Genomic DNA, 20,103 nt, shown 5'->3' with positions numbered 1-20,103 from the left:
AATCAGAATGCCCCTGCTGTTTGTTTCCTTTTGGAACACAATAAGAACAGACTGGGGACATGACTCTGGGCTGTCAACGCTTCCTACCAGCTTCCACAGCACCTTTCATTTGCCAGAAGAGAAAAAAAACAAGCTGCTTAAGTTAAACAAGGGTTTAATGAATAGTCAAAATAATTGTTTAGCTTGGATATAAGGCCTTAGGTAAATAGATGATTGCCTGAGACCCTGGGCCAGGAAAAGCAGCTCGGCAGGACACCGCTTGTTCTGTCCCTCGGACAACAGCCCAGTGGCCTCTGCTCCTCTGAGGACTGTTGTTACTCAGTTAATTCTCTCTTCCCACCAGTATTAAAGCAATTTAGTATCAGAACGGGCTCCTCAAGGCAGGGAGAAGGAAAGAAAACTTTCTTTATTAGAAATGTACAGTTAAAACATAAATCTTACTACATGAACGCTTCCATTAAATAGAATGCTTAAGATCAGGAAAGTCTGGTTTGTTTGTATTGAATTGTTTTTATGTTATGAAATTTCTCAGATGCATTGTTAGCATGATTACAATTATCCTGCCTCCTGCTTTACTAGTATTTTTAACATGGTTTCATCCTTTAGAAAATGATGATTTACTACACCAAAGGGGTATTGTTAGGTTTATGAGGAATCAGCTTCTCAAAGTGCAATTGTAGTTATGGACAGTGTCAGCACCGAAATGGAATTTTCCCGGTATGGTTTCCTTATTGGTTACTGCTGATTTGTTTGCTTGTTTAGGTATCTTTGCTCTCATCTGGCTCCATTGTTATTTGTCTCTTCTTCCCAAAAGTAGGATGCAATGTGAAAATTTGTTGCCAGCTAATTTCAGTTCTGCTGAAGAATATTTTTAATAATTGCTTTCTTACTTGAAAGTAATAGATTCCTTGTTGATCCAGAACAGGATTTGGTTGTCTTACTTAAACAGCCCATTTCCACTAAACTGCTGTTTGATTGAACCTTGAACTCATCAAGGGAGTGGAATTCTCCTGGTATTCTTTTTCCAAAAATCATGATGACTGTATATTTGGTTTATTGGCAAACGACAATCAAAGCATACATTATGTAAGAAAAATTTGAGAGAGAGATCCAAGATGGCTGATGACTAGCAGCTCGGGCACGTACCTCCCAGTGAAAGCGCAGAGAACGAGAGGATGCCGCACTTTCAGACAAATATTTGTTGCTCACGGACCAGGAGATTCCCAGTGGAGGAGCCCCACGGGTCGCCAGGGCGACTCCTGTGGCCGGCGTGGCGGTTTTGCTGGTGCCTTAGCGCGCCAGTTCTTGGTGCAGAGTCCGGAGATTCCCAGGCAGAAAAGCACCATCAATCTTAACACCGCTATTTTGGCCCGCACAGTGGATTGCTCAGATTTCGGCACTGGGAATCAACAAGTTGGACGTCAGAGATCTAGTTAGAAAGTCAGTAATTACAAAGACGACAGACAGATAAATATATAATGAAGGGAAGAAACCAGCGTAAAAAGGCAGAGAATACTCAAAATCAGAATGCCTCTCCCTCTACAGGGGATCACAATTCCTCATCAGTAACGGAACAAGGCTTAATAGATTACAAGTGTGTTCCAATAACAGAAGCAGGTTTCAAAACGTGGGTGATAAGAAACTTCTGTGAATTAAAAGAACTTGTTCTAACCCAATGCAAAGAAACTAAGAACCTTGAAAAAAGGTTTGACGAAATGTTAACGAGAATGGACAATTTAGAGAAGAATATAAGTGAATTGATGGAGCTGAAAAACACAACACGAGAACTTCGTGAAGCATGCACAAGTTTAAACAGTCAAATTGATCAAGCAGAAGAAAGGATATCAGAAGTCGAGGACCAACTCAGTGAAATGAAATGAGAAGACAAGACTGGAGAAAAAAGGATGAAAAGGAATGAGCAAAGTCTCCAGGAAATATGGGACTATGTGAAAAGACCTAATTTACGTTTGATAGGTGTACCTGAATGTGACGAAGAGAATGAATCCAAGTTGGAAAATACTCTTCAGGATATCATTCAGGAAAACTTTCCCAACCTGGCAAGGCAGGGTAATATTCAACTCCAGGTAATACAGAGAACACCACAAAGATATTCTTCAAGAAGACCAACCCCAAGGCACATAATTGCCAGATTGATTAGGGTTGAAATGAAGGGGAAAATACTAAGGGCAGCCAGAGAGAAAGGTCAAGCTACCCATAAAGGGAAACCTATCAGACTTACAGCAGATCTCTCAGCAGAAACCCTACAAGCCAGAAAAGAGTGGGGACCAATATTTAACATCCTTAAAGAAAAGAACTTTCAACCCAGAATTTCCTATCCAGCCAAACTAAGCTTTATAATCGAAGGAAAAATTAAATCTTCTTTTGCGAACAAACAAGTACTTAGAGACTTCACCACCACCAGGCCTGCTTTACAAGAGCTTCTGAAAGAAGCACTATACATATAAAGGAACAACCAATATCAGCCTTTCCAAAAATATATCAATAAGCAAAGAGCATTAACACAATGAAAAATTTACACTAACTAATGGGCAAAACAGCCAGGTAGCATCAAATGCCAGTATTAAACCTATATATATATTCTAATTGGATAAAAAGCCAAAACCCATCGGTATGCTGCATCCAGACCCATCTCACATGCAACGATACACAAAGACTCAAAACAAAGAGAAGGAGGAAGATTTATCAACCAATCAGAGAGTAAAAATAAACAAAAAGCAGGAGATGCAATTCTCGCCTCTGATAAAGTAGACTTTAAAGCAACAAAGAGCAAAAGAGGCAAAGAAGGACATTATATAATGGCAAAAGGATCAATGTAACAAGAAGAGCTAACGATTTTATAGATCAACGAGACAGAAAATTAACAAGGATATTCAGGACTTGAACTCAGACCCAGAACAAGTAAACTTAATAAACATTTACAGAACTCTCCACTTCAAATACACAAAACATACATTACCACCTCACACCTATTCCATAAGTGACTACATAATTGGAAGTAAATCACTCCTCCGTAATCGCATAGCATTTCATAGGTTTAAATGAAATATCGGTTGGCTGCTTGTTTGTTATTTTCTTCCCTTATTCCTTCCTGTCTACATGAAGTATAATTATTGGTATAAAAGAGGTTTTCAATACCCATTACTAAACTGCATTCTAGCCTGGGCGAGAAAGCAATACTCCCATTCTCTCTCTCTCTTTCTCTTCCTTTTTCTTCCTCTTCTTCATTTTTTTTTCTTTCTTTCTTTCAAAAAAAAAAAAAAATTTAATGCTGATCTGTTTAAACAATTTTTCATCTTAATAATATAGGAGAGTGGTTAAGAACATGAGGTTTCAAGTCAGTTCTGAGTTTAAACACAAGGTCGGCACTTACTAGCTCTAAGAGCCCAAACAAATTATCAAATTTCCATTGGCTTTGCTTCCTCATCTGCAAAATAGTCAAATAATAATACCTACTTTGGGTTGTTGGGTTGATGATGTGAGATAATACATGTAAAATGCTGAACAGTTTTCAATGAATGTTAAATACCACATTTTCACATACCTTATAATTTCCTTACAACTCTGTAATGTAGACAGAAGTGTTATGATTTATGCAATTTAAATATTAGACAACTGGACTTCAAAGTGATTATTGATTTATCCAAGGTTACCCAAGATGGCAAAACGCTGGTCCTCTCAGTACAGGAGCCCCCAAGTTCCCAGTGTGTTGCCCTCCCTTCATCCATTCGGCCACAGGGTACTTTTCCTCAGTTTCCCTAAATCTAAAACCTTACATGATAATGGGCCTCCTCTGCCTTAGACTCTCAGGCGGACACCAGGAAGACTCCTGTCACAGGCGTTAAAACGTTCATCAATATTACATAGACATTTTCTGGGGAAACGGTAGCCTCATAACTACAAAGTCAAGAAGAACTCTTTGGTAATGCTGAGAAGAAAATACTAATGGAGAAGTGATTTCCAAAAGGTGAACTGGAAGGAGCCCATGAGATTACAGCAACAGGTCAGCACATTCACAAGCCCAGCCAGCTTTGTAGACAAAACGTATACAGTCTCCTCCATGCATCGTTTTTACTGTATATGTCCCTCTTCTTACCATTATAAAACATAAATTTATTTAAAGTCAGCAAGTCTTTTATATCCTTTTAACATGCTGTATTTTCTCAATTGATATGAAAACTACAACTTCTTTTATGTGAGGATCTAAGATTTTCATTTCTTTTTTCATTTTAAAAACCAGGTCTACACCTACATACTCCATAAGGTGTGTGTTTCTTTCTTTTTTTCCTTTTTTTGAGACAGAGTTTCGCTCTTGTTGCCTAGGCTAGAGTGCAATGGCGCAATCTCAGTTCACCACAACCTCCACCTCCTAGATTCAAGTGATTCTCCTGCCTCAGCCTCCCAAGTAGCTGGGATTACAGGCATGCACTACCACACCCAACTGGTTTTGTAATTTTAGCAGGGATGGGGTTTCTTCATGTTGGTCAGGCTGGTCTTTAACTCCTGACCTCAGGTGATCCACCCACCTCAGCCTCCCAAAGTGCTGAGATTACAGGTGTGAGCCACCCTGCCCAGTCAAGGTATGTGTTTCTAAACATAAGCTTAGAGACCAATGGTACTGCAAAGAGAACTTTGCCTATGATGTCTAACAGCCTAGATTTAAGTGCTAGCTCTGGTGATTATAAGCTGAAAGCACCATAAACTTAGCTCAATTAAAGTCCATAATATTTCCTATCTCAGGACTTTAAGGGGCTTGCGTCCTCACCTGGGACTACAGAGCAAATAGTAGTCCTTCACAACCATTCTTCTCTGAGCCTCTATTTTCTCACTTATAAAGTAAAGAGAATAATGGTTCCTCTCCTCACAGGGTTATTATGAAGATCCAGTGAGAAAAACAAGAAAATAAATATACCGTGCTGTTGTGAAAGTGCTCTGTAAACATAGGGTGTTCAAGACAACTACTGAGAAGAGAGAAACACTTCAACTCTTCTTGGTAGCTTTCCTTTAACTATTGACGAGCCACCCCATAGCAAAATGCATAAGTACATTTTTTTAAAGCTAACAGCATTACCCTCATTGAGGTAAGTTTATATTCATACCCATAAAAATACTTTTCCATCTATTTCCTCTTCCTCTCACTTTGGTTTACAACATTTATGCATAAATTACAATATTCTTTCATATCAATATGGCAATGTAATATCAGATTATATGAAGGATTAAAGAAGGCATCAATATAAAATTCAAAGCAGAGAACAGCCCAAGAGCTCATGGCTTGCACTTTACAACCCCAAGTACGCTCAAGGCCCATCTGTGAGGGACATTTTAAGCACATCAGTTGCATGAGTTGCAGTTGATGGGGATCTCACCCAGGCCCTGAGTAACTCCAGCAATTAGAAAAGGAGGAGAGGGAATTGTTCTTCCTTTCAGCTCCCAGGCTGGGGGCCCAGTGCCACCTTAGTTTGGGGAAAAGGTGATTTATGGGAGTGTACCCATTACTACTGGAATTGAAACCTTCCCTGATTCAGTTCTTCCAGAGATAGATTATGTCTCATGTATTTCTACCTCTACTCTGATTCCTTATTATATTTAATAACTGGTGAATTTGGTCTTTATTTCTACTCCTGTCAACAGAGAACATTCACTTAGAATCCACTAAGTACCAGACAGCATTCAAAGTGCTATGGAGAAATGTAAATAACATGACATGCATGATTCCTGCTTTGCATGAGTTTAGAAGGAAGTAAACCAGCATTTATTGCCAGGCAGTGAGTATTATTTTAGGTTCTCTGACAAGGACACTTCGAAGTGGGTCTTAACTTCATTTTATAAATGAGGCGTCTGAGGCTCAGAGAAATACATCTGCCAAGATCACACAGGTAGCGAGTGTCTGGGCCAGGTTTCTCCAAGGCCTACCTTGTTCTAAAGTCCATGCTCTTTCCACTCTAATCCATTACCTCCCCTAGTCAGAAAGGCAGGACACATACCAAAAAGGAAAGCGAACACAGATTTTAAATATTAAAGAAAACCTACAAATAAGTAAGTACTAGAAACTCTACAGACTGTCCTATGTGCAAGAGTGGCCAAGTGCCTGGAGCAAGGCTAGCCTTTGAGACGATTCTAAAGCACATCAATGATATAATCTGGAAACAAGGAAGGTGGATGCCAGACAGAGAACAATTGTGCTGGAACCAAGAGAAATTACAGTCTGGGTGATTAACACTTCTAAGAACGAAAGCTACCGTGCAACCTGCCATTTGTCCTTCCGGATTCAGAGGCTTTGTCTTTGTGATCCTGGGAAGCATAAAAAGACTATGGAACTTTGGAAGTTGCGGCGATTTTCAGAGACCCATCTTCCAAGCACATGCAAGAGACCAGTGGTTCCTTGTTAGCGTATTGCCAACTTCATTACACTCAGCGTTAAATATCCCTTTCCACATAGCACTCTCATCAGCATGGTGAAAGGGAATCATTTTTCTCCTGACATCTGGGGTTGGTTTCACAGAGGATTTACAGGGGAAAAGTGAACACACGTGGCAATGTTTTCAAGCCTTTGTTTGGATTTTCTGTTTTCTAGGAGATGTACGACTAAGGGGTCAGTCGGGGTTTCCTGCTGAACGCCGCGGCTCCTACCCATTCATTGACTTCCGCCTACTTAACAGTGAGTAATCAAGTGTACCTGGAAAGGAACAAACGTTTTCTTCAAAAAGAAAAAAATATCCTCATTTCCCTCTGAACTTCAAAACCTTCCGGGGTCTGCCGTCCTTCCTGAATCTCTCTTCTGCCAACTGGAACTTAACCCTTTGTCTTTGAATTTCCTCACATGTGAAGTAATTCGGGCCCTGCCCTACCTCTCAGAGCTTCAGTGAGGGTCAAATGAGATCAGGTCAGCCTTAAAAGTATAAATCTCCAGTCGGGCGTTCTGGCTCACGCCTGTAATCCCATCACTTTGGGAGGCCAAGGCAGGAGGATTGCTTGAGCCCAGAAGTTTGAGACCAGCCTAGGCAACATAGTGAGACCTTATCTTTATTAAAAAATCAAAAAATTAGCTGGGCATGGTGGCTCATGCCTGTAGTCCCAGCTACTTGGGGGCTGAGGTGAGAGGATAGCTTGATCCCAGGAAGGTGAGGCTGCAGTGAGCCGAGAATGCACCACTGCCCTCCAGCCTGTCTCAAAAAGAATAAATTTTTTTTTATAAAAAGTCTCAAAAACGGTGATGCCCTATACAGGGAAGCTACTATTTTCATTTTCCAGTGCATTCTTTCTACCTTCAGCCAGAACTAGACTCGGTGAGATGCCATTTTCTTTTTAAGACCCCACAGGGAAACATCTTCTACAGTAGCCCTTAGTAACCTACCTGTTATGGAATTCACTTCTTTATCTAATATACATCCTCGAGGTATATTCTTGCATTCCTGGTAAAACTCTTTACCACGGCCAAATCCAAAGCACTTGCTGCTTTCTCCCTTGAACCTTACAAGTTCATGGGCTTCTACCTTCTCCTCCATAAACTACTCCTCATTGGGAATTTTGCTCAACCTTTGGTCCATAATTATTTGTTCCTTTGCAAACCCAAACCAGTGACCGGTCATCTCTCCAGATTTCATATCTTAGAACTGTCATAATCATCCTTCACTTTAGACTTGTCAGGGAGGTGGAAGAGAAAGTGGATAAATTTCACAATTTGCTCCAAGGTTTTCAGTGTTTGGTTCTCATATCACTTCCCAGCTATAAATTTCAAAGTGCTGGATTATACCCATAGAATATTACTTTCCTTTGACATAAATACTGTCAGCTAAAGAGGTAATTTGATTTACTTCAATCCCTGGAAATTACTAGGAGAAATTAGAACTTGTTATTTCTGATCCTTCGATCTTCAAAAAACCAGTAGGAGGTGGCCATGTTTGTGTTTCTCCTGGCTTGTTAACCTCCCATATCAATGTACAATGTCTGTTTTTGTTTGTTTGTTTGTTTTGGGGGTTTATTTTGCACTTTCAGGGACACAGAGACTTGGAGTAATTCTTTCCACACTAGAGATAACCTTCGATACCCAGACTGTCAAAAATGCTTTTTGGAAGACAGAGTTGAACCATTAGACCAATGCAATATGGGATATGGCCTGTGGGAGCTCTAATGGTCTTTCTGACCTTTCCTTATGACCCTGAATAAGCTGTCCCAGCTACCCACAGAAGTTACAACTTTGACAGTCTCTAGACTGAGTGGATTTCCAGGTCCTAGGCTTGTGGTTTCTCTAAGTAGGACAAGGATGAACAAGGGGCTCCATTTCTCTGTTTCATATAGACCAGAACTCTCCAACAGCATCCCATTTTGAAAGTCAGAGGGAGAAAACAGCCAGTAGTAGATGAGTGTCAGTTCATGATTTCTAATATGAACCACAAAGGAATTAGGAAAATAAGGGGATATTTCTGTTTATAACTCCGAAGTTTCCAATGATTATTTTGAAACTTTAATCCCAGTGTCAATAAGCAACTTTACTGCTAATGGTGGTTATCTTTGCAGGTGGGACAGTGGAATATCTATCTATATTATAGGATTCTGTAACAATTTTTTCTTTTTTTTTTTTTTTTACAATTTCCAATCTGAAAAACAACTGCAAAAATAAATAACATTTAAAGAGAAACTCATTGTAGAAAATATTTCTTTTTTTTTTTTTTTTTTTTTTTTTGAGATGGAACTTTGCTCTTGTCCAGGCTGAAGGGCAATGACTTGATCTCGGCTCACTGCAACCTCCGCATCCTGGGTTGAGGCAATTCTCCTGCCTCAGCCTCCTGAGTAGCTGGGATTACAGGTGCCAGCCACCACGCCCAGCTAATTTTGTATTTTTAGTAGAGACGGGGTTTCTCCATGTTGGTCAGGCTGGTCTTGAACTCCTGACCTCTCAGGTGATCCCCTTGCCTCAGCCTCCCAAAATGCTGGGATTACAGGCATGAGCCACCGCACCCAGCCTGCAGATAATATATCAGTGTCATAGTGTTCACCGTGTAAGAGATCATCTGCCAGCAACTGCTATCCTATCTCCCCTCTGCTGGAGATCCTCCAGGACTTCTGAGTGTCTGGGCTCAACCTCAGCCTTATTTCCCTGGCCCTGGATGCTTCCTGCCCCTCCACTCCCATTTCACCCACTTGGTGCTCAAAATCCTCCACTCATCAAGTGACAGTATTGGCCATCCACCCTGAAATTCCCTTTAGGCTCTCCTCAGCATCCATTCCAGATAACTCTTTCATTCGTGTCTCCTCTGTAACATATTGCAGAGGCAATATTAATTTTCCTTTAGTGTATTTTGCTTTATATGTTGTCTCCAGTTTTATATATCAAATACACCCCCAAATAGACTATAAGATGCTAAAGATAATTACTATTGATCACTTACTAACTATAGTTAACTTACCAATTATTAAAGGGTCTCCTCAAAAACAAACATTATACAAATAACCATGAATGTTAATATCCCTTGTATTTAACTGAGCAACACAGATAGATAGGAATGAAGACCTCTAAGATTTTCCTTTATTTATGATACTATTTACTTCTTGGTATAATGTACCATATATATACCCCATTGGTGAGTGGAAACTAGAACAGGTAACATGACTGTGGTCACCCTCCACAGTTCCTAACTTAATTTGCAATTACAGCAGTTTCTCACCATGGAGCAGAGTGGTATGAACATCTGTGTTATGCACAGTCACATCAGGTATATATGTCATATCTCCTACTACTTCCCATACTGTCTATTTAATTCTCTTTAATATCATTCACGTCCTTGTTGTTTGCCTGAATTGTTAGTGTATGCTTTAGGCCTAAAGGGAAACATCTTGGGACATTTGGGGATTTTCTCCTAGAACTTTTCTTTTGACCAGTTCATTCCTATTCTACACTATAAGTGCTGAACTAGTTTAAAGTGATTCTTTAGATCACTAACCTTAATTTGAGTCAAATCTTTCCCAGTGTAGGCACAGACCCCAAACTTCATTTTCCTTGGGTGCTTGCAGTTTTGTTCTCTCTCCCACGGCAAAATCTAATCTAGGATTTTTTAAAAACCGTTTATAGGAAAAACCATATCACCATAGCCATCATTCCCCAGCTTTGCATCCCTGCAGCCTTCCTTCCAAAATGCTTAGCAAAACCTACACAACTGCCATCCCCTTTCCAAAGTGTCACTGGGTGGGTGTCCCTCTTCCACCCACCTTGGTATATGCATTGAATCACTGGAGCACTCAAGAGCAGAAATGTATACTAAATAGTGAGGCCCATGCATTTCCCCATTGGTCCCATTAGTCACAGCCCCAGTCTGTCACAGGAGGGTGGGGGACATCAGAATTAAAATCTAAAATTATTTGTCTTCAACCAGAACAAAGTTTCTAGGCATTAAAATGGATAACTAGAACAGAAGTGGACAAATGACTAGACACCAAATCTGTCCCCTTCTCCTATTTTGGTTAAGAAAATTTTACTGAGATATTGCCATGCCCATTTGCTTATATGACACCTATGACTGCTGTCACTGAAACAATGGCAAAGTAGTTACAATAGAAACTGTGTAGTCCACAACTCCTCCCTGCCACAAATCCCAAAATATTCACCCTATGGCCTTTATAGAACAAGGTTGCCAACCCCTAACTTCGATCTTTTTAAACAGATTTAAGAGAGCTTTATGACATAGCCACAAGCACATTCAGTCCAGTCTGTTTATCTTTGTTTATGTCTTTTTTTTCTGTTAAATTTCCAGTGCCATCACTTTACTTTCAAGAACAGACTCACGTTGAGTAAATTTTTATGAACAGAAGTATACACAGAGAGGAAACCTCTGTTTAAATTCCAATTTAAAATTAAAATTTCTAATTGCACATTCTTCTGGAAGAGGTTATTTTTGCATGGAGGGGAAGCACATATTTGGGGCAGGGGGAAACACAGGACTACCATGTTCATGTACCTGTTATCTGCATATAAGGTGACTCTTGGTTTGCCTGGCATAGTCCTAGTTTGTACATGTTGTTCAGGAGTATTTATTAATAGTGCTGTCCTTCATTCCCAGAGTGTCCTGATTTGGACACTAAATTACAAGGCCAACCGCTTATATAGGTTTTCCCACAAAAGAGTACTTCAATTTAATGTCTCTCAAAGATCACATGTAGGAATGGCTTTAAAAGATCTATTGTACAATATAATGTCTATAGTGAATAACAAATATATACTTGGAAAAATTGCTAAGAGTAGATTTTAAATGATCTCATCACAAAAAATAAGTATGTGAGGTATATTTAGCTTTACTTAGCCATTTCACATCGTGTGTGTGTTTCTATCTATATATACAACATATTTTAAGATCTATCTATATATTAAGATCTATATAGATCTATCTATATAGATAGATAGATCTTAAAATATGTTGTATACCACAAATATGTACAATTTTTGTCAGTTAAAAATAATAATATCATGTGCATTTATGGAATAAAGATTAAAAAATTGTTTTCATAAGAGATCCATCCAGATCAGTAGAAATACATGACTCATTAAAGGCTAATTTCATTTCCTGTTTCTATTTTACACAATTTAGGAGAGAGGCATCTCTATGAACTCCTTGAAGCTTCTCTGGATAAGTAGCAGGAAACTGTGACCTCAGCACCGTTTGTGTGGGACACAGGAAAAATAGATCTTTAAAGACTACTGTTACCTTTATGCCTAAGCACAGAGAGCCAAAACAGAGAGAAAAGGGGGACAATTGTTTTGATTCCAGATGAGGTCCTAACACAGAGGACAGGAGGGATGGAAAAGTAATGGCTGTATTCTCCCAGTGTTGATTTCCTATAGATTTATTTCATTTACTAATTCTGTTTGCCGGGGAGAAACAAAGGAGGCAAAAAACGTAGAGAAGAGTGTTCCGAGACTTGTGGACCCAGAGGGGAGAGTCGCAAAGCAATTACAACCTTCTGCAGAGCAGGCAGCCCCGTCTACAGCTCTGTCTCCTGATTTAATATAATCAGCAGCCTGAGTAGATAATGACTAGGTTGAGATGTTCCCGTGGCAACCATCTCAGAGCAACACGAAGTGATTTCCACACTGGCTCGGCAGAGGAAGTGACATACAAAGAAAACATGCTCCGGGACTGTGGAGCTTGAGGGAAAGAAACAGCTTCAGCCTGAGGTTTTAGGGCACCAAATATTCGCTACCACAGAGAACCCAGAGCTCCAGACCAGCCCCTGGGCTTTGCAGTAGTAGGTTAATTGGCTATTTGGCTTTTCCTGCCTGTTAATTTGCTAATCTTGATCTTTAAAGCTCTATTCCTTCAGACTTGCCTCTCCCGTTAGGGTCATCTTAACTGCACAAGCATGAGGTCATTTAAGTGAGCTACAAAAATATTTTCCTTTACTTATTATTTCCCAAATGGAACCAATAGATACAAACATATATATTTTTTAAGCTTTTTATGAAGAAGTGACCCAGAGACTCAAATTTTTTTTAAAGCTGTCATCTAAAGCATTATATTCTGTAGCCATTCTTTCTCTGACATATAGAACACACTCTTGGTGAAGGACTGTTGACCAAAAGCTACCCAGCATGCTGGAAACCATCTGGCCCTAAGTGATAGCCCCATCTTAAAGATGGAAGGACTGTTTGCTTCCAGACTTCATTTCCTATGAGAGAATTCTTGACAGACAGATACAGCCTTTTAGTAACCTTACAGATACCTTTTTTCTGTCACCTATAAGAACTACACAAAATGCCAAGAACCCAAACTAAAATGTCATCAGATGATTGGAATTCAGTCACACTGAGAAGATGCTATCCCACCCCCCTCCCTATGTTCCCCAAGCAGAGAAGGGAGGTGTCCTCTGGGACTTGTTCAGACTTCTCCTCACACTTGTGAGTGCCAAGGTAACACCCTACAATTTCAAAGTTCAATATTTACCTTCCTCTAGAAGAAAGGCAAGGCACTGGCTGTGGTCGTGGTGCTTTCTGGCTCAGCTGGATCCTGCTCCATGGGTGCACTCAGGGCTTCTGGCTGCAAGCTCCCAGCACTTCAGCTGCGGAAGTGCCAGGGCAGCAGGATGGTTAGCCACTGAAATGCCACTACACTGCAGAAGACAGAGTTGTTGATGTCCCGACTCTCCCTATGACTGACCCCTCAACAGAGTACCTCCTATGGCAGGCATTGTACCAGTGCTGGATATACAAAGATGAAGGAGACATAGCCACTGCCCTTGAGGGATTTACAGTAGCAGAAGCTACTGTATTTACAATTTATTTTATAAATAAATTTTGATGTGGTGTGACACATCTAATAATACATGCCTGTATAATAACAGCATACATGAGAAATATATGCATCTATGGGATTCAGAGGAGTTCAAAAAGGGAATAATTAACTCTGTCTTGGAAATTAAGGAAGGCTTCCCGGGAGGAGTTATAACACAAGCAGATTATGGAAGCAACAGTGAAATAAAAGAGGGCTGTATGCTAAGGCCAACTGTTAAGGCCATTATAAAATATGCTTTAAGACTAAGAAACCAGGAAGATATTGTCAGCAAGTCTACTGAACTAGATAAAAGTGTTATTGAAAGACAAGGTATTCTAGTGGGATCCAAGCAAAGAAGTCAGGAAAGATTATTCAAAATATGCCTAAGAAAAAACATTCAAAAAGAAACCGTTCTCACCTTCTACAGCTAAAAGTGAAAACAGCCATTGCCTTATGTTAACCTGCCTGACATCATTTAATGGATTACTTTTTATCTGAGGGACGAAAAACAGAAAACTGAGTTAGGGAGCCCAGTACTTCCTCTGGGTTTTCATTCATTCATTCAGCAAACAGAACGCCTACTCTATGCCAAGAAGGTCATGAAACCAAGATACTCTGAGCCACACCAACTGCCACAGGACTGAGATAGCCTTTGTACGATGGCTACCTTCTGTCTCAGACAGCAGTGGGACTGGGGTCTACCAGAGACACCAAACAAAAATATCTGAACAATTCATTTTAAGTCAACGAGGACTGGGGAGATGGGGGAAAAACTTCCTATGTGCTGTATCTGGGCAGAAAATTCTGAGGGCTAGAAAGGAAACTCTGAGCTATTCTGCTACCCTCAAAGAGCAAACGATCTCATTACATAGACAAGATAAATAAACATTACACCAAGTACCATACAACAGTGAGTAATGATCTAATTCTAAAATAACTGATATAACAATAATCAGAGACAAGAGAAGACAGAGATTACTGAAGTACCCTGAGCAGAAGAAGGCTTATGTCTTGTGCTGAACCCAGAAAGAGAAGACAGGGTATAGACTGAGTGAGTAATAAATTGTCTATAAGGGAGACTGACCTGCATATGGGGCCATAAAGTCATTAAGTAGGAAGAAAATCCAAAAAGTAGTAAATAAAGTTCATTAAATAGAGAGACTTGGAATGCCAAGATAAAGAATTCAAACATGTTTCATTAAGCAGAGAGTCTCTAGAGAATTTTGAGAAAAAGATGAACAAGATAAAACCATGTTTGAGAAAATTAACTGACATCCATATGTTGGAGGCACAGGCACAATGAATCCAAAGAAATGTAATCAGGCTGCAGACTGCAATGGCTGTAGAGATGAAAGCCTAAATCCACAGATTTCATATAGAGGAAAACGTAAAACTTGAGGATACTGAATATTGGGAGAGCCAGAGTTGGTCTGGCCATCTGAAAAATTGGAGATGAGGTCAACAGTCAGGAAAGCTAGAGGATGAGTTGGGGGAAAGATGGTAAGCTCCACTGGGACAGGTTAAGTTTGCAGGAGAAAAGTGTAAATGTCTAGAAGAACACTAGAAATAAGGGACTGAAGTGCAAAGGAGATGTCTATTTTGGAAATTCCACTTGGGAATCATAATCATTCATGAGCCATCTGGCCAGAACAGGCATCACGAAGTCAACCAACTACTTTTGTTCAGAGGTCCTTGTATTTTTAGTTTGTAATAAGCTTGATTTTGAAAAGCATTACAAGATTGTCCACGAGAAAGCCCACAAAGAAATGAGTTTCCTTTAGTGAGAGCGACTACATTTTCCTCTGTGAGAAACTATTTAGACATTCCAGTTCAGGCACCACCTCACTCCCTCATGATGGATTCTATTGGGTACAAAAGTGGCTTGTGTCAGATCCCAGTGGATTTGCTAACTCACCTGAACACAACACAGAGAAATGGCCGTTTTCTACTACAGCACTTTCTTGAGTGAAACTCTAACCCACTCAGAGTATTTTCAGCATAGTGGCTTCTTTGGATTTCTGGAGACGTTAAAATATAGAGGGAAGCAGAAGTAAATTAAGTTTCTTTTGACTGAAGTTACCCTATGAATCACTGAGCTAAAATGACTTGTTTGTTCAATAAAATTAAATTCAACCTCCTACCCAGAAACAGGCAGAGCATATCTCTTGTGACCTCATTAATAAACCAAATGTGGGGCTTTTTTCATTGCCATCCCACTTTCAAAGTTTCAGAACATCCAAGGGACTCACTGTGGTCCCCATTCTACTGTATGTATGAAAAACTAGAGAGTGGTCCCATCCTTAATATCTTTTGCATGTTTCCAAACTGAGATCTCAGGGTTCATACACAAGATCAAAAAGATCTTGTTTTCTTTCTAATTAGCAAACCAAATTGCCTTGGGGTATCTGGGTGGCTTATTACTTTTAAGCAACCTAAGGAAGGAGCACAGAAGTCATGGAACAAAGTCCCAGGAAGAAAGTGGTCAGTGCCACTACACCTAACAGCAGCCACCTTAACAGCTCTAGTCTGGGAGGTGCTTAATCCCAGGCATAGGGTGCACAAGGCCAGATGTGCACCCCTCTTAGGCAAGGTCCCCAGGCTGTAAGTCTTTTAGAAGCCTGGAAGCACAGGAGGATTGTTGTGAATACTAAAAATAAAAATGAGGCCCTTCACAACTGAACCACAGTTGCCTCTCTGCTTCTTCTACCATGGTTGCCCCACCCAGAGCTCCAAGCTCACTAAGTCATAACCAATAGAAGGAGCCCACAGATATGGTCCAAAGGCCATCATCTTGGAAGTTAGACCTGGATTTGAATCCTACTTATATTGTGAGCTTGAAAAAGATGCCCAAACTACTTAATATTCACATATATGCAAGGAGATTTTAATTTCATCCTGATTGGGTTGTGGTGAGAAGTCAATGAGATAAATATGCCCAGAAGCTTGCCCTGCTTATAATAGATTCATAACAAATATAGTTGAATTTCGGATGTCCCGTCTCTCTCTGCTGAGTTCACCCCTCTCCAGCCATCTATTCTCCTAGGAAGCATCTGTTCACCCTTCAAGCCGTGGCCCCATCATTACGACCTTTGTGAAGCTTTCTTTAACCCTCCCAAAGGAGTAACTGATGATTCTCTCTGCACTCCCACTACATCTCCCAAACAGCATCATCACATTGTAAATGCAACATCATTGAACCTAACTTCCTGGACGTAGAGCCCAGGATATTTACAATACATCCTCAGGCAACCTGAAACAACAACCCTGGCTCTGGGCCTTCCAGGAATATTTGGGAACCACTGATATATGTCAGTTATGGCATACATATTATATCGATGCTTTGCACAGATAGACTCATTTAATCCCCACAAACTCCCTATCGAGTAGCCACTACTATTTCAGATGAGAAAACTGGGACTAAAAGAGGATACTCAATCAGTATCACCCAGCTTGTAAGACAGAATTTAAACCCCAAATATATAATCACAGAGTGTAAGCTTTTAACCATAGTATAATCCTGTTTATCTATGAATTTTTTTTAATGTTCAAAGGCAATAGGTGATGCAGCATACTCCTTTTATGTGGAACATATATATGACAATTATTCCTTTTAAGTATTTTTCACAAATTATGAAAAAAATTATTTTTATAGTACATTCAGATTATTTCCTTTTGGAATTAAATGACTTCAGTATCACTGAACAAATATTTCTATAACTGAATGAGACAATATGTGATTAAACATCTAAAATATTAGATTTTGCAATATTCCTACTGTATTTTCCAATATTCCTGCCACTCTGGTGGAAGATGCCAAATGACAAATTGCACATTTCATCGCCTGACCTTGTGTTCTTTGATAAGAAAGAGAAGGGTGTGGTGGTGACAACTGAGGACACTTGTAAGCTGCCCCCAAAGAAGGAGGAAATGGAATCGCTATTGTGACAAATTAAAGTCAGATTTCTAGCTGCCACCAGTTGCTTTAATTTTTCTCAAGGGGGAGTTGGCTATTTCCTGTCGTGCAAACCATGAATCACTGAAAGAAACAATTTCTCAAAATGTGTATAATATATTAGATAAAAAGCAGAATAGAAAAGTCTGTATCCAAAAAAGATCTCAGTTATGTTTTTTAAAATATGCCAATATCCTAACAAGGGTTCTTTCTAGATGAGTCTTGTTTCCTTCTATTTTTCCATATTTTTTCCCCTACTGGAAGCAGTATTCCTTTTATAATCAGAAAAAAAATGATATTTTAAAAAATTTTAGTGTCCACCAGAAAAAGAATCTTTATTTTTCTTCTAAAGGAATATCAAGATGCAGAAAATGAAATTGCAGCCATAGGCCAGAAAATATTATTTAACCGGCCTAAACTGGAAAATTGATTGGAAATTGTGAAGTTGGGTGTTTCTCAAAAGCTATGTATGCTAGCTACTTTGTCACTTAAAAGTGAAATTTATTCCAGAGAGCACAAGATCAAAGTCCTTATTCACATTTAAACAGCCCTTTACATTTCACAAAGCTCTTAAATGAAGACACTGAAAAGATCACTGAGCTTAGTTTTTCATTTTATAAACAAACAAAAACAAAATGGGCCACGTGATTCATTGCAAGGTAATGAAAGAGTTAACCAGGATTCAGCTCTTCTTACATTCTGTCTGTCCACTCAACCCTGTGGCCTTCCTTATATAAGCCTTACCTTAAAGATATAAAATAACTTTTAACACTTGCAAAGAGAGGAAAATAAAACCCAAAGATTCCCCTTGAAGGTGATTGGTGTTGGCTCCAGAGCTGGCTGCCTGGGTTTAGATTTCAGTAGCAGTGGCTACAGGACTTTGATCTACTGACCCCCGGTCCTCTGGTTTCCCAGGCTAGAAAAGACGGATTCACAGGTGCACACCTCACAGGTTATTGTGGGAAGTAGTAAGTGTGCTTAGAGTGCTAGCGCAATACCTGCCATGGTATCAATTCTTTTATTATTATAGATATTAGTATTCCCATTTAAGAAAGGCATAGGATACATAATATAAAGTATTGGACTTACAGTGAAGAATAAATGGCCTATCAACCCTTTTCAGTTTTCTGTTCTTTCATTGTAACAGGTATTTACTGAGCTCCCCCTACAATGCCTGCAGCATCACTTTCCAACATGTGGTTGTAAATGAAGTGGTAGAGAGACTGAGAGCTGGAAAAGTGAGGCTAGGGAAGGTTTTGTTTTGTTTTTTTTTTCGTTTTTCACAAGACATTGAAGCAAGCTGAAATCATGGTGAGAGGATCTAGCTGAGAAAAACCATGGAATAAACAGACTGGAAAAATCATAACTGGGAATAAAGTGTTCTGAGAAAATGAGTGGGGATGACTGGCCTGAGAAAAGGAGGCAACTCTCCTAACAGCAGGTGGGAAGAAGGAAAGAAGGAAATGGCAGGTTTTACAGCAGAAAAGTAAGGAATTCCCCATGTAACAACTTCTCGCTTCTCCATGAAGTGGCAAGCCAGGTAGAGAGCGGTAGAGATGGGGCAGCCCAAGGGGCCACCAGAGCTCAGTGGTCTTGCTTTTGTGACACTGTGTGTCAGTATGGCCCAGAGAGATAGTTCTGTGCTCCACCTGGCCATCAGCAGTCAGTGTCATCAAAAGTATCACAGGGAAATTTCATCAGCAATGTGGTGGCCTGGCACGGTCTTGGTCAGGTAAGTCTTTCCCATTGTTTTCAGCTTTCCCTCTACACTTGGGCTGATATTGTTTCTGACTCCCCTCTCCTTCCTGAGCTCATTTGTGCTCTGTGGGTAATATCATCTATAAGGAAGGTCTAGCAGTGGAAACAAGTTTTCCCTGACCCTCGATGTCTGGGAGTTGTTCCTGCTTAATATTAAAACTAAGTTACAAAGAAATAACTAGTTTTTCCTGGGTATGCAATGAAAATACATTCTCTCTTCAATCCCTTAACCCAACCCTCTATGCCTAAGATCAAGAGTGCTTTTATAATATGATTTATAGAAACCTCAAAAACTCATCTCCAGTATTCAATTCTGTTTCAAAATTGTTGCATAGAAAGTCCAGGATCTCAATCCAATCAATCTATAATTGTATATTGGAACTCTAAAATTAGCTGATATCTATTGAAAGTGTTCTAGGTGCTAAGCACTTTATATGTATAACATTATTTATTCCTCTCATAAATGTGGTAGGTTCTGTGTAAATTATTATCGTCATATGACACAAGAGGCAACAGAAGCACTAAGAAAGAAGTCCAGTAGCTTCTCTACTGGGGCATAGTCAGGTTGCAAAGCTTCGAGGTAGACCCTAGAGATCATTCTCTGCATCTCTCTGCAGGTAGCTCCCATCACCCTCCCAGCTGAGGATGCATGCTTTTCAGGCAAGTCTTCAGACACACTAAGACTGCTGGAATATTCTTATTCATTCATTTATTCACTCAGTAGATATTTATTGAGCACCTACTATGTGCCAGGCACTGTTCTAATTGCTTAGCTCTTGCAGTGGAAAGTGAACAAATTTCTTTCCTTTCAAAGGCCTGTTCTCCAGCTAGGTGCAGTGGCTAAGGCCTGTAATCTCAGCACTTTGGGAGACTGAGGCAAGTGGATCACTTGAGGCCAGGAGTTCAAAACCAGCCTGGGCAACATAGCAAGACCCTGTCTCAATCATTCAGTCAATCAATCAATCAGTTAGCTGGGTGTGTGGTGATGTGTGCTCCCTAGCTACTCAGGAGGCTGATGTGGGAGCATTTGAGTCCAGGAGTTCCAGGCTGCAATGAGCTGGAAGGCACCAACTCTATAAGAGACCTCTTCTCTTAGTATTTTCTCTATCACAT

General features: G+C 39.9%; 1 protein-coding gene across 4 annotated transcripts in view; it reads left to right on the top strand.

Moving 5' to 3' along the window:
- PDE7B (phosphodiesterase 7B) overlaps positions 1-20,103 on the top strand; it is a 326,767-nt gene that overhangs the window by 240,050 nt on the left and 66,614 nt on the right. For 3 of the 4 annotated variants that reach the window (XM_012474460.2, XM_012474461.2, XM_012474459.3), the window contains one exon: positions 6,596-6,679. The exons of the other annotated variant lie outside the window; for it this stretch is intronic. In XM_012474460.2, coding sequence (XP_012329883.1) covers positions 6,596-6,679 — 84 coding nt within the window. The remainder of the gene's footprint in view (positions 1-6,595; positions 6,680-20,103) is intronic. 4 annotated transcript variants of the gene reach the window in all.

Source organism: Aotus nancymaae, unplaced genomic scaffold, assembly GCF_030222135.1.
Source record: "Aotus nancymaae isolate 86718 unplaced genomic scaffold, 86718_ANA_hifiasm-v0.15.2.pri h1tg000040l, whole genome shotgun sequence".
In the NCBI taxonomy this organism is placed as follows: Eukaryota; Metazoa; Chordata; class Mammalia; order Primates; family Aotidae; genus Aotus; species Aotus nancymaae.
This window is presented reverse-complemented; position numbering and strand designations above follow the sequence as displayed.